Genomic DNA, 12,314 nt, shown 5'->3' on the forward strand with positions numbered 1-12,314 from the left:
AAATTCTGGAGTACAAAAGCTGCACAATGGGAGGGAGAGCAGGTGAGGGACTGGGCAGCTAAAGTTACACGCACAAAGAAGGTATAAAGAGATGTTACCATGAGTAAGCAACCCATTGATAGAACAGAGAAATGTACAGAGGAGCAGACACCAAGGAAGGTTTATCTGAGGTTCTAGAACTTGTCCCTTTCTTTCTTGAAAACAGGTCTCTTTCTTTCAACCAAAGAAGCCTTAGTAACACCTATGTCCTCCAAATGAGATTAGGAATACAGAAGGCAATAACCTAAACCAGACTGCATCATTCAAACAGGGACTACAATGCCATTAACAACAGATAAGACAAGCCTGGGCTTGGGAAAGCTCTTCACCGTGCTTAAGGTTAGAAAAGTAAGCCTTGCAAGGCTGGCACATTTACGGGCCTTTCTATTTCTCTTTTTTTATTTGCCGATTCTTTTTCTGAAGCCATAACAACAAGTTCAGAGAATACATGGGTGTAGGGACAGAGTACAGGGTTCCAGTAGCAAAGGTAAGCAGGGGTATTTTATAACTGGAGTAGCTCCTCACACCCTCTCCACTCAAGGACAATAAACGGTCCTTATTACCTTTTTGTTATATGGCAGACAACAAGAGATGCCAGAATGGGGACCCAGCAGGGAAATCATGGGTCCTGTCCTGTCTATTCCCTTAATAACCCTTGATTTTTCTCTCCTATCCCCATCGCCACAATTTAGTACACTTAGGGTGACTACATATTCAGTTTTCCAGGGATAGTCCTGGCTTCTACCTGTTGTTCCAGTGTAAGTATTTATAGTGCTCACGTTCACTCACAAGTGTGTCCCATTTTGGGTGATAAATTATGTGGTCACCCTAATTTTGGTTCAAGCCCCATCTTATCCCGTTTTATGCACCACTGGGGGGGAAAAAAACCTGCCAATTAATCAATGACATGAATGTAAAATATACCCAGTTTTAAGAGATGTTAAAATGTGAAAAATAAAAAGAAGTGTATCTTCTAATAAAATATGTAAATACGTATAAGATCACCAAATTAGTAATTGTTGAAAGCAAGATTTGAACCCAGGCAGCCTGATTCCAGCCCTAGTTTACGCCTATCATCTTGGCATATACCATCACAATCCAACAATATCATTAACATCACACAGAAGAAAACTTTGCTGAAGATCATTCAAAAGCAGCTGCAGCAATATATCAACAAGGAACTGCCAGAAATTCAAATTGGATTCAGAAGAGGACGTGGACATGGGACATCACTGCTGATGCCAGATGGATCCTGGCTGAAAGCAAGAGAAAACCAGAAGATTTTTACCTGTGTTTTACTAACTATGCAAAGGCATTTGGCTGTGTGGATCATAACAAATCATGAATAACATTTCAAAGAATCGGAATTCCGGAACATTAATTGTTCTCAAGAGAAACCTGTACTTAGGCCAAGAGACAGTCGTTCAAATAGAACAAGGGGATACCGCGTGGTTTAAAGTCAAGAAAGGTGTGTGTCAGGGTTGTATCCTTTCACCATACTTACTCGATCTATATGCTGAGCAAAGAATCCGAGAAACTGGACTGTATGAAGAAGAATGGGGCATCAGGATTGGAAGAAGACTTATTAACAACCTGAGATATGCAGGTGACACAACCTTGCTTGCTCAAAGTGAAGAGGACTTGAAGCACTTAATGATTAAGATGAAAGACTACAGCCTTCAGTGTAGGATTACACCTCAATATAAAGAAAACAAAAATCCTCACAACTGGATCAACAAGCAACATCATGATAAATGGAGAAAAGACTGAAGTTGTCAAGGATCTCATTTTACCTGGATCCACAATCAACACCCACAGAACCAGAAGTCAAGAAATCAAACAACATGTTGCATTGGGCAAATCTGCTGCAAAAGACCTCTTTAAAGTGCTCAAAAGTAAAGATGTCACTTTAAGGACTAAGATGTGTCTGACCCAAGCCATGGTGTTTTCAATCTCCTCATATGCATGGGAAAGCTGGACAATGAATAAGGAAGACCAAAGAAGAAATGACGCGTTTGAATTATGGTGCTGGCGAAAAATACTGAATATACTGTGCACTGCAGGAAGAGCAAACAAATCTCTCTTGAAAGAAGTACAGCCAGAATGCTCCTTAGAAGCAAGGATGGCGAGACTTCGTCTCACTTACTTTGGACACATTATCAGGATGGACCAAGCCCTGGAGAAAGACATCATGCCTGTTAAAGTGAAAAAGAGGAAGACTCTCAATGAGATGGACAGTGGCTGCAACAATGGGCTCAAGCATAACAACAATTGTGGAGATGATGCAGGACCTCGGAGTGTTTCGTTCTGTCGTACAGAGGGTTGCTATCAGTTGGAACAGACTCAACAGTACCTAACAACAACATCCTGGCGTAACTACTAACAGCACTGAATCAGTGCAATGGTCTCCCAAGTGATCTCTACTCCTGCTTTCCTCCAGCCCTCTCCACACTACACCCAGAAAGAGTGTAAAGCTGCCCTGGCCACTCTACTGAAGCATAAAGCTGCCCTGGCCACTCTACTGGCCAAACCCTTTCACTGCTCCCACTGCCCTCAAGAACAAGCCTTAACTCCATTACCTGGTGTCTTAGTTATCTAGGGCTGCTATAACAGAAACACCACAAGTGGATGGCTTTAATATACAGAAGCTCATTCTCTCACAGTCTAGTAGGCTACAAGTCTAAATTCAGGTTGTTAGCCCCAGGAGAAGGCTTTCTCTCTGTCATCTCTGGAGGAAGGTCCTTGTCATCAATCTTCCCCTAGTCTAGGAGCTTCTCAGCCACAGGGACCCCAGGTAAAAAGGACAATCTCTACTCCTGGCACTGCTTTCTTGGTGGTATGAGGTCCCCTATCTCTCTGTTCACTTCTCTCTTTTATATCTTAAAAGAGACTGGATTAAGACACAATCTAATCTTGTAGATCTCATCAACATAACTGCTCCTAATCCATCCCATTAACATCATAGTGATAGGATTTCCAACACATAGGAAAATCATATCAGATGACAAAATGGTGGACAACCACACAATGCTGGGAATCATCATGGCATAGCCAAATTGATACACATATTTTTGGGGGACACAATTCAATTCATGACACCTGGCTTCACAAAGACCAGCAGAATTCTGCTCTGCTTACCTCTCCAGCCTCATCTCTCCCTATTCCCCTACCTCAAATTCTACAGGGTAGCTCTCCTGAACTTCCTCAGTGCCCTCAGGCCACAACCCTGGTACTAACACAGCCCAGAAACAGAAAGGGAACAAGTATGTGGAGAAATGTACGGGGCTAGAGAAGAGAATGCCCACAGCACCCAAACTTTCCCAGGCCTAGTCTTTGTTTTTTGCCACGTCTCCAAAATCAATTTATACATTACACCAAAAGCCCTCCAACCTTAAAATAAAAATAATTTTTGAGGTAAATGTTAGAAATCTAGGCCTAAGTGCTATTCTTTTGGAATCATTTCTAGAAAGGGGCAAAAGCCGGCAACACTCAGCACATTCAGATCAATGTCTGACCTCAGAGGAAACACCATCCTCCATTACCATCCCCCAAAGTCCACTCCGCAGAGGCAATGAATTTTCACAATTTCCCCAGCATTCCCAAACCCCTGAGGGCAGTGCTTTGCGCAGGGACTAACAATGAAGAACGTGTGCCAGTTGCCCTTTGGAATACGCTGTGATGACAGTGTCTTCTTTAGGTGACCCCCAAAGTATTTGACGCACATGAGTCCATCACTAATAAACCAACACAGACGTGTAAACATTTCTGGAATGCGCAACGCCGAGAATGGTGCAAGCAAGCACCCCATGTGACCTTCCCCACAGTCACTCTGGGGCCTTACCAGACCTTCATCTCATCTGTGGGATACTGAAGATAACCGGGACCAGGAGGCAAACTTTTACTGCTCTGAGCCTCCGGTTCCTCATATGTAAACTGGGGAATAATCACTTCTATCTCATATGGTTGTTACAAGGACTAAGTGAATAAAATACATGGCAGCACCAAGCCACTGTCTAACTCTGAGATGGAACAGAGTAAGTGTATACTGAATCTAAAAAAGGAAAATTATTTTAGCCAAATAAAACCTAAACAAACAAAAAATTCAAGTAAAATTTTAACTTCCACTTCACTACAAGGGAAATAATCACCATGTTTTACATATCAACTTATTTCATCTGTATAACAATCTGTGAAAATTATCCCCTTTTCAGTGAGCAGTAATTGAGGTGGAGTCAAGTTCAGTAATGTGCTCCAGGTTGGAGGGCAAGAACAAGGCGGACACAGAATTTTAACTCAGTTTAACTTCAACCCAGAGCTCACGTCCGTAAACCCTCTGCAACTCCATTTTCCAGACCCTAAAGGCAGGGAGGAGCCCTGGTGGCACAGTGGTAAGGAGGGAGTGGGTAAGAGCCCAGAGACAGCAACATGTCGTGTTGACTAGTGTGCCCAGGACAGCAAAAGCCGAAAAGACCAAGAGACCAAAGACACCTGTCACTCATTGGCAAAAGGATGGAGAGAGGTAAACTAAATGGATGGTTCAGCCCAAATCGGACCCTTCCGCAATATAATGTAATGGTTTAATAGCATAAGCGGTTTACAGCATGAGGCAGGTTGACTCCCGGGCACAGTGATTTTAGGCAAGTCATATGATCCCTTTAAGCATCTGTTCCCTTATCTGGAACATGGCGACAGTACAATCTCCCTTGCGGTGATGCTGTAAGGGCTGAAGAAACAGCCTGCAGAAATCACTTCACACAGGGTGACACATGCTAAATGCTCAACGAATATTCTGTTATTATGAAAGGTCTTTCACAACTGGACTTTATACAGCCCCTTCCTCCTTCCCTCATCTAAACCATCTGCATCATCCCATACTTTCTCCTATTTTTCACCTGTCTCTCCCTTCTCTGTGCACCACACTCGATTAGTTCATTTGTTTGGACCACAAATGCTTACTAAATACCTATTCCGCCAGCTGGGGAAACAGCAGTGCATAAGAAAAATCTTTGCCCTCACGGAGCTTCCTTTCTTACATTTAGAGGAAGGGAAAGAAGAAAGACATCAAAGAAACACAAGGAAAAAAACAAAATGCCAGGTGGAGTTAAGTGTTATAGAGTACAATAAATCGGGTAAGGGCTTAGAGAATAATGCCTGTGGACCGAGGAAGTCAGGCAGATAATTAGGGCAAAGCCTACGTGAAGAACTAATACTGAAACAGAGAGCTGAATGGAGACACAAGGCATGAGATCAGAGGGAACAGTGTTTGAGACAGAGGGAACAGCAAGGGCGAACGCAGGAACAAGCACAGTGTCTTCAAAGACTAACTAACAACGTAGCTCTATTGCATCACTCATTATTGTTGTCAGTTGCCCTCCAGTCGATTTCAAATCCCTTCAGTCTTATGTGTACTGTAGGGTAACTATTGGTTTATACACCAATTTTCCCAGGAGGCTGTGAGCCCCTAGTGGCTTCACCCTGCACTCAGTCATACAACACTCATTTTTTTAGTGCATCGATATGTCCAGCAGACCCTGGGTGGCACAAACAATTTGCCTGTGGCTACTAATCAAAAGGTTGGTGGTTCAAACCCACTCAGGCAGCCACAAGATAAAGGCCTGGAAATCTGCTCCCGTAAAGATAAAGATTACAGCCGAGAAAGCCCTATGGAGCAGTTCTACGCTGTAACACACGGGGTCGCCCTGAGTTAGAATCCATTTGACAGCAATGGTTTACTTTTTTCTCTCTCTTTTTTTTGGTGGGGCAATATCCTCAGCATTCTTATAAGCACTGGGTTTACAGTGAAGAACTAAATCAATACAGTCTCTGCCTTCGGGGAGCTTACAATGAATAGCACCAGACATACAGGAAACACTCAAAAACTATTTGTTAAATGAACAAGATACGCTCGATTTTGTTATGCAGTTTCATGCCCCGCCTAGTTCTGGGCTTTCTACAGCCTCATCCTTCCTTCCTCACTGGCCTGAAAGGTCCACATCACCCTCCGACTTCTGTCACCGACCTGCCTCTCCCTTCTCCGCACAAACTACTCCCAAGCACCCCTCTGAGCTCCCCACACCCCGCTCCGTGCTGCCCCTGCAGGCAGTCCACGCCACCTGATACGCCCTCCCTCGACCAACCTCCTTCACTAGACTACCTCTCAGTATTACCTCCCAAAGTTTCAGGAACATATTGGTTTTATCATTTGTTCTCACTTGTATAAACCTCTCAAGCTTTTCAGGCAAACTTTTCCATCAGGTGACAGAAAGCCATGTACCAAGTGACAATACCAAATTGAGTAGTAAACAGAGTCGAAGGACAAATGGTCTGGGGTTACTTATGTAATTTCTCTTCCTCCCAAAAATACGACTCAGTCCAATGACTTTCTGGGCATTGTGCCTGCAGAAGGGGCCAAGGTACAAGGTCAACGTTCTCACTACTCTGGGTTTGTGTACCCAATCACCTGCCCATAAAAGAAATGTTTCATTTACAGTAAACAAAACCAATTTGGGACACAACTATCACTTAAAGGTCCTTCCCACAAAGGTCAATAGTTTAGCATCTAAATTATTTGAGATGGATTCTCTAGTTTAACAGCAGAAATAACATTTACAAAAAAAAAGTCTGATGCTTATTCTCCTAGGCAAGAAGGCAGATATAGGCAAGTCACAACTTACAACACAGCCTCCACAACCTCATTTAGCTGATAGCACATAACCTTTAGTCCCTCACTTCTAAAAGCCAGGCATCCATCTCTCTCCTCCCACTTCCAGAAAATTAAACTGTAGCCATTCGCTTTGAAGTATACACCAGCAGGGGCCTGGGTTTAAGCAGTTTCTTCTGACAATAGTCATTCCTCTCCAAGTTCCTGGACAGCTCTGGGCTTCTTCGAGAAGCACACAACAATGACTCTGAAGCCAGGGGCCAAGTTGCAGTGTTTCAGACACTGCCTGTGCTTCTCTTACAATAGAACCTCACCCAGGCATAGTGGGGGGGGGGGGGGGGGGGCTATCTTAAAAGGCAACAACACCATGTTTACACTTACTGTTAACTATTTAAAACTCAGGGCCCTCAGCCAAGATTTCCCCTAAGACATGGCAACAGACTGTGCTCATCAGGCCTGTGCCTTGCTGCACACTGTCGTGTACCACAGCACCCTGTCCTCCTGGATCTGATGATTTGGCCATAGGCCCCGATCTTCCATTTCTAACAATGGTTAGACCTTTACTGGATCTTTGAGTTCACTTAACAACACTCCTCCTAAGTTTCAGATCTAACCTAGATTTATAAATGGGGAGTGTATAGTACAATAGATTACATGCCTGAGTTTTGGGGACAGCCAGAACTGGGATTCAGACCCAGCAGCTTTTTACTAGCTGTGTAACTTAGGGGAAGTCACTTAACCACTCCAAGCCCTTAGAAACCCCTTACATAAAAAACCTGCAAGGCCCCACATGATCTGGACCCCACCTACCTCTCAGACCTGGTCTACCACCACTCTCCCCGTCTCACTCTGCTCAGACGTGTCGAGCTCATTCCCACCTCAGGGCCTTTGCATTTGCTGTTCTCTGCCTAACACATTCTTCCTCCAAGTCTCACTTGGCTGGCTAAGCTCAAATGTTAAAATGTCACCTCCAGGATCTTATAATGCTGAGCAGTGATGAATATGTGAGTGGTTACTGTATAATTCTATTTACATAAAGTACAAAAAGAAATAAAAGGAGAGTATAGTGCTGAAAATCAGGGGACTAGTTACCCTTTGGGAGAGAAGAGAGTGGCTGAAAGGAAGACTGGGGGTTTCCAGTGTGCTGCTAAATGATTAGCTTCTCTATCTGGATCTGGTTAACATGGGCATGTTCAGTTTGTGGAAATTCATCAATCTGTCCATTTTTCAATACGTTAGTTATATTTCTATAAAAAAAAATTTAAAACAAAACAGAAAAGCCATATAGGTTTCCCCCGCTCACCCAATGTACATGCACCCTCCTGCTAAGCTACTCATTCCCCATCCCATGACCGTTTTATTTTCTTGACAGCATTTGTCACTGGCTGAAATCATCTTCATTATTGTTCATATGTGGACAGTCTAACCCTCCCCTACCCCAATAAAAATAAACTGTCTAGTGGCCAAGGACTCTGCCTGCCTTGTTTAACAACCCAAATTTCCAGCACCTGAAACAGTCTGGCCAGATGGTATGGGCTGAATAAAAGAACACATATAAAGTAAGAAATGGCTACAGGATATAATACCAATCAAAAGTCAAAACAGTGAAGCCGGGAGTAGAGGGACAAACTTCAGGGATATTAAGCATTAGGAAGACCTGACAAATGTTAAATTTCACCATATTTCACCAGAAATATCCTTCTATGGGTATCTTTGTGAGACTGGTTAAAGTTACTTCTCCAAGCAGAAACTTTGTCTTGTGTCCCTGTATACCCAACAGTTTTCCACAAAGCCTGGCACACAGCAGGTCTGGGCCAAGAGTGGCAACATACTTCTGAGACACTGGAGGAGGATTCTTAAGTTATTCGTAAGCTCGGTGGAAAAAATGGGTCATGTTAAATTGTAATGTCTACCATGGGCAGTGGGATCAGGCACAACATCAGATCGGGCTTACATGGAGAGATACTAAGAAGCACCCAAAATTCTGAAAATGGGGTTCCTTCAAAGTGATGAGCAATATTCCCCTATTTTTATTGCCAAAGAAAAAGTTTTAAAATTATGTGTGCAACGCTAGTGACTTGGATGTTATATAGTTATTGCTGGTACACAGACGTACAAGCTCGCATAATGTATTTTCAGGAAGAAACCTACATTCACCAAGCAACTGCCTTGTGTAATGGCAACTTAAAGGGAAACATTTATTTTGGGATTAGCTTTCCCACAACCTCTCTATATGTAATCTTGAAAAAACCACTCAAATTCTTTGGGCCTCAATTTTCCTACCTATGAGATGAGCTGGTTGGATGAGATGTTTGCAAATGCCATTTCTGGTTCTTAGGCATTGTGTAGTATTTCCATCTTTGAAAAGATACTCATTTCTAAGCTTTGTGATTACAGAGTAACAAACAATTCACAAGTATGTAAATCAAAGTAACCACATAAGAGTGAGGTAACTAATCCATTCACCCAGTCTTCTTGCCAAACCAAGGATATCTATCCCCAACCAGATTACCTCTGGTGACGTGCTCAGGCTCCCATTTCTAGGTCAAAAAAGAAGTCTTACACTTCCGCTAACCACTCTGTATTCTAGGTTTATCTCTGAAATTTTTCCTTTTCTTGCATATTCACGCCCTGGACCTCATGTTTCTCTTCAATCTAAGTCTACACTCATAGTTAGCACTGTAGTTCTTGTTTTTTGTAACACTTAAATAATGAATAGAACTTGATCACCTGGAGGTATTCTCCTTACTCTATCACAATAGCTATTAGTGATTTTAATTAGACAAAATCATCATTTCTTTTGCTACCCACCATACTGTCAAGTGCCTATCAAGGATATTACAGTAATAAGTATTAGCACCTTTTAAATTTACATTAACAAAAACAGAGATATAAGAAGTCAGGAAATTAAAGAGGGAAAAAAAAAAATACCACAGACATCATAATTAGCAAAAGCTTAGAGCAACTCGAAAAATCATTAGCAGTTTTAAAATTTGTTTTTCAATTTTCTTAAAAACTATACTATGCATATCTTGGTTTAAATTGTATGAGCGATAATTTGCCACTCATCAATTAAAAATGGGAAAACGGACAATGACACTGCTTTGCTGTGGCTGAGTCCCAGATTGTCCTTTAGAAGGGGAGATTATCCATAGAGAATAAGCCAAGTGGCTGATGTCTCCAACTCATCACCTATCCAAGGGCCTTCTGTCTACTGCAAAGTTTGCCAAATGCAAAAAGTAAAATCTACAAAAGGTCACTGCCAAATGCCTATTCAGGTGTCTAACAATGGCCTTCTTAGTGGAAACCCTGGTGGCTCAGTGGTTAGGTTTGGCTGCTAACCAAAAGGTTGGCAGTTTGAATCCACCAGGCACTCCTTGGGAACCCTACGGTGCAGTTCTACTCTGTCCTTAGGGCCACTATGAGTTGGAATTGACTTGACAGCAATGGGTTTGGTCTGGTTTTGGCCCCTTTGGTTTATTCTCCATAAACAAGAAGAAAGTGGACAGGGCCAATGGTCTGATGCATTTTAGTGATGGGATTGATTTTTCATTGAAAGGAAAAGAGGAAAGTTTCCCACTCTTCTCCTGACCTATGGATTTCACCCAGGCAGGTAAAAACCCCCACCCCCTAAGTCTATAAAAGCAGGTAGCCTTACACAAAGTTTCTCTCAGCTGGTAAGTAACTAACAATGGGTTTCAGGAAATGTTCATCCCGTGCCCTAAAAAAATGGGCTCAGCCTAACAGGACCACAACAGAGACTGAGCAGGAGAAAAGTGTAGTGCAGAACTCAAAGTCAGCTAAAAAGACCAGACTTAATGGTCTGACTGAGACTGGAGGAACCCCCAAAGTCATGGCCCCTGGACTCTCTGTTAACCCAGAGCTAAAACCATTCCCGAAGCCAACTGTTCAGACAAAGGTTAGGATGGACTATAAAACATAAGATAGTACTTCTGAATAGTGTTCCTCTTTGTTCAACCAGATACATGAGACTAAATGGGCAGCTCCTATCTGGAGGCAGGATGAGAAGGCAAAAATCGACAGAAGCTCGTTGAATGGCGATGGGAAGCCCAGGGTGGAAAGGGGGGGTATGCTGTCAACATTATAGGGATTCCAACTAGAATCACATAATAATATGCGTATAGATTTTTCTATGAGAGAGTAACTTGAGCTGTAAACTTTCAGCTAAAACACAATTTAAAAACAAAAAAGGGCTCAGGGCTGGAGACGTTGAAAGGCTGAAGTGGTAAACCAGATCCTAAAGCCCCCTGGACCCCACGGCCGGTCGGAGGCACTTTCCTTGAAGCCGCCACCAGCGCCCTGGCCCGCGCCCCCGCGTGCGCTCGGGGACCCACGTCAGCAACTCAGGGAGCTGGGCCGTTCACACTCGGGCGCTCGCCAGCTGTCGTCCCCCTCAGCCCTCTGCTCCCAGCGTCATCCCACAGCCGAGCAGGGATGCAAGGCCCTTCTTGCGCCCGGGCGCAGCCCCGCGCGTTGCCTCCTGACAGGGCGCCGGCGGCCGCCACGCGGGCCAGGACAAGACAGGAATGAGGAGGCGGCTGAGGAGAGCCCGGCGGCGGCCCCGCCACTGGCCCGCTCACCTGAGACGTGGCGGGGGCCCCGCCAGCGCCCTTCCCGCGGCTCCACCACTGGCCCGCTCACCTGAGACGTGGCCGCCAGGAGCGGGCGCCGGAGCGCCAGGCTCTGCAGAAGCTTCCCGGCCTGCGCTGCCACGGGGGACGCCATCTTAGACCGGAAGGTCGGCGAGGGGGCGTCGGAGCGAGCGCGGCCCGGGAGCGAGGAGGAGGAGGCGGGCCCGGCCGGCCCGCCGCCGGGAGCCGCCCTGTACCCCGGGGGGTGCGGCCCTGTGCTCCCGGGGCGGGGTCGGCCGCTGCGCCAGAGGTGGCCCTGGGCTCCCGGGGTAGACTCGCCGGGGCGGCGGTCCAGTGCCCGCGGACCCGGTGCCTCTCAGGCCGCAGCAGCTGCGTGGGCGGCGAAGCCCTCTAGGCCCCCGGCCCGACCCTGAGTTCACGTTTAGCGTTTCGAAGGCCATTCAGATCCCGGTGAACCCCTAGTTGTTCCATCCCCGGGCTCAGTTGTGAGCAGGAGCAGTTTGCAAACCCTGCGGTCTTGGAACTTAAGCTGTACCAGGCAGGTCAGCCCCTATCAGTCACGGCCATGGGAGTGCGAAGGCCCGGCCCTTCTCCCAGACCCCGACCAGTCCTGGGGTTCCAGGCCTGTCTAGGGGAGCCACGTTTGAGCTGACACTTGAAGGCACAAAGGGCGAGGCAGGTGCTTGCAGCCCAGAGGTCGAGCGGTGCGGTCAGTGGAGGCGCTTTAGGCCTTGGTGACGATTTTTTCCTTTTTTTTTTTTAGTGTGATAAATATATAGGTAACAGAACATTTGCCATTGCTACAGTCTTCACATGTATAGATCAGTGGTATTAAGTATGTTCACATGTTCAGCTATCACCACTAACCTGTTCTTGGTGACGGTTTTTATCCTAAATCTAAGATTAATGCAAAGCTTTTGAAAGATTTTAAGCAGGGGGGTGGCCCAAGAGTCATGGTAACATATGTGGAGCTTACTGTGCATTTGGTAGGTCTCTGAGCG

At 45.2% G+C, this 12,314-nt stretch overlaps 1 protein-coding gene across 2 annotated transcripts in view; it reads right to left on the reverse strand.

Moving 5' to 3' along the window:
* SUCLG2 (succinate-CoA ligase GDP-forming subunit beta) overlaps nt 1–11,517 on the reverse strand; it is a 345,782-nt gene extending 334,265 nt beyond the window's left edge. The window contains exon 1 of one of the 2 annotated variants that reach the window (XM_049861944.1): nt 11,302–11,388. Coding sequence is in view for 1 of the 2 variants with exons in the window: in XM_049861943.1 (XP_049717900.1) it covers nt 11,363–11,446 (84 nt within the window). In the remaining variant the exon portion in view is untranslated. Of the gene's footprint in view, nt 1–11,301 lie in introns of both variants that reach the window. The other variant, XM_049861943.1, reaches the window with a different exon arrangement.
* Nucleotides 11,518–12,314: the final 797 nt, after the last annotated feature.

This window comes from Elephas maximus, chromosome 20 (genome assembly GCF_024166365.1).
Source record: "Elephas maximus indicus isolate mEleMax1 chromosome 20, mEleMax1 primary haplotype, whole genome shotgun sequence".
Lineage (NCBI taxonomy): Eukaryota > Metazoa > Chordata > Mammalia > Proboscidea > Elephantidae > Elephas > Elephas maximus.